The sequence below is a fragment of the Etheostoma cragini genome, unplaced genomic scaffold (genome assembly GCF_013103735.1).
Source record: "Etheostoma cragini isolate CJK2018 unplaced genomic scaffold, CSU_Ecrag_1.0 ScbMSFa_1243, whole genome shotgun sequence".
Lineage (NCBI taxonomy): Eukaryota > Metazoa > Chordata > Actinopteri > Perciformes > Percidae > Etheostoma > Etheostoma cragini.
Genome location: NW_023265278.1, coordinates 520 through 2,431, shown reverse-complemented (window position 1 = coordinate 2,431; position 1,912 = coordinate 520). Strand labels below are relative to the sequence as shown.

At 53.5% G+C, this 1,912-nt stretch overlaps 1 protein-coding gene across 1 annotated transcript; it reads left to right on the top strand.

Annotated features, from left to right (window-relative positions):
* The first annotated feature begins 6 nt into the window (after positions 1-6).
* On the top strand, positions 7-1,585 carry LOC117939834 (serine/threonine-protein kinase MARK1-like). Its single transcript, XM_034865267.1, has 2 exons — positions 7-113; positions 971-1,585. Exon 2 carries the CDS (start codon positions 1,041-1,043, stop codon positions 1,311-1,313), a length of 273 nt encoding a protein of 90 aa, XP_034721158.1. The 5' UTR covers positions 7-113; positions 971-1,040; the 3' UTR covers positions 1,314-1,585.
* Positions 1,586-1,912: the final 327 nt, after the last annotated feature.

The following is a 1,912-nucleotide window of genomic DNA, read 5'->3' as shown; positions in this document are numbered from 1 at the left end:
GGCCCCCCCGCCTCCCCCAGCCTGTCCACGCACGCGGCCGCCGCGCTGGCCACGCCCCGCCGCGGCACCTCCACCTCCCTCATTGGGAAGATCACCTCCAAGTTTGGGCGCAGGTCAGTCAGAGACAGGAAGTGGACTCTGGGTATAAATCAAGGCTGTTTAATCACAGAGCTGCACCAATCACATCGGGGTATCTGATGTAGGCAGGGCCAGCGGCCAGCTGCACCAATCACAATAATTCGCTACCTGTATGTGACAGTAAAGAACCTTTACCTTTGAAGTCATAACATTTGTGACTTGAGTGTGACTGGAGTCCAGGTCATGGGACTTGGAGTCCAGGTCATGGGACTTGGAGTCCAGGTCATGTGGCTTGGAGTCCAGGTTATGGGACTTGGAGTCCAGGTTATGGGACTTGGAGTCCGGGTCATGTGACTTGGAGACCGGGTCATGTTTTTGGAGTCCAGGTCATGTTATTGGAGTCCAGGTCATGGGATTGGAGTCCAGGTCATGTGACTTGGAGTCCGGGTCATGCGACTTGGAGTCCGGGTCATGCGACTTGGAGTCCGGGTCATGTGATTGGAGTCCAAGTCATGGGACTGGAGTCCAGGTCATGGGACTGGAGTCCAGGTCATGAGACTTGGAGTCCGGGTCATGTGACTTGGAGTCCAGGTCATGTGATTGGAGTCCAGGTCATGGGACTGGAGTCCAGGTCATGGGACTGGAGTCCAGGTCATGGGACTGGAGTCAACGCCTCTGCAACAATCCATTACAATGACCAACATAATAACATCAAATGTACTGTATACTCAAAGAACTGTGTGACGTCCCCGATGCTACGTCCGTTATTTTTGCGTCTACGTGTTAGCCGCTGATTTAGCGCTAACATTTGAACGCTCTGCCGTCGCCATGTTGGGAGCTGCCGCCGCTTCCTGTTCTCTGTTGATGGGTCTGTTGTGTCTCCGTCTTCCAGGAGCCTATCAGGGGAGCACAAAGAGGAGGGGCGGGACTCCAAGCCTCGGGCGCTGCGCTTCACCTGGAGCATGAAGACCACGTCCTCCATGGAGCCGGGGGACATGATGAAGGAGATCCGCAGAGTCCTGGACGCCAACAACTGCGACTACGAGCAGCGCGAGCGCTACTCCCTGTTCTGCGTGCACGGCGACGCCCGGCAGGACAGCCTCGTCCAATGGGAGATGGAGGTGTGCAAGCTGCCCCGCCTCTCGCTCAACGGCGTGCGCTTCAAGCGGATCTCCGGCACGTCCATCGCCTTCAAAAACATTGCCTCCAAAGTGGCCAACGAGCTCCGCCTGTGACGGAGGACTCCCCGCTGACTGCTGTAGGACTCGGAGGAGACTCCCCGTGTTATACACTTAACTATTTAATGTTCCCACTAACTGCCCGTGAAACCAAATATCACCGCGGGTGTCCAGGACGCCGGTTCAACCCTCGGAGATGTCACTTCCTGCCGCGGCGAGCGTTGATTCATCACTGTTTACGTGCACTTCAGCTTCTTACAAAACCTCGGGAAGAATCCCGTAGAGAACCAGAATCTGTTGAGTCTTTAACAGATTATGGGATTATTTTGCTTTTCTGTGTTTCCTCCCTGTCTTCTGTCTCTGTGTTGGCGTTACTGTTTTTTTGTTGCCTTTTTCACGCCTTTTTGTCACCTTTTTCCCGCCTTTTTACCACCTTTTTAACACCATTTTGTCGCCGTTTTGTCACCTTACCGTTGTCGTTCAAACCTCCATTCCCGTCTTCTGTCTCTGAGTTGGCGTTACATAACATTGGTAGAAACAGTCTTTTCGTAGCCTTTTTCCCGCCGTTTTGTTGCCTTTTTCCCGCCTTTTTTCACCTTTTTCCCGCCTTTTCATCACCTTTTTCCCCCCTTTTTGTTGCCTTTTCTGTGCTTTTA

Bases quoted from the DNA above. Each gene is read 5' to 3' on its own strand.
- LOC117939834 (XM_034865267.1), top strand. From the start codon at position 1,041: ATGAAGACCACGTCCTCCATGGAGCCGGGGGACATGATGAAGGAGATC.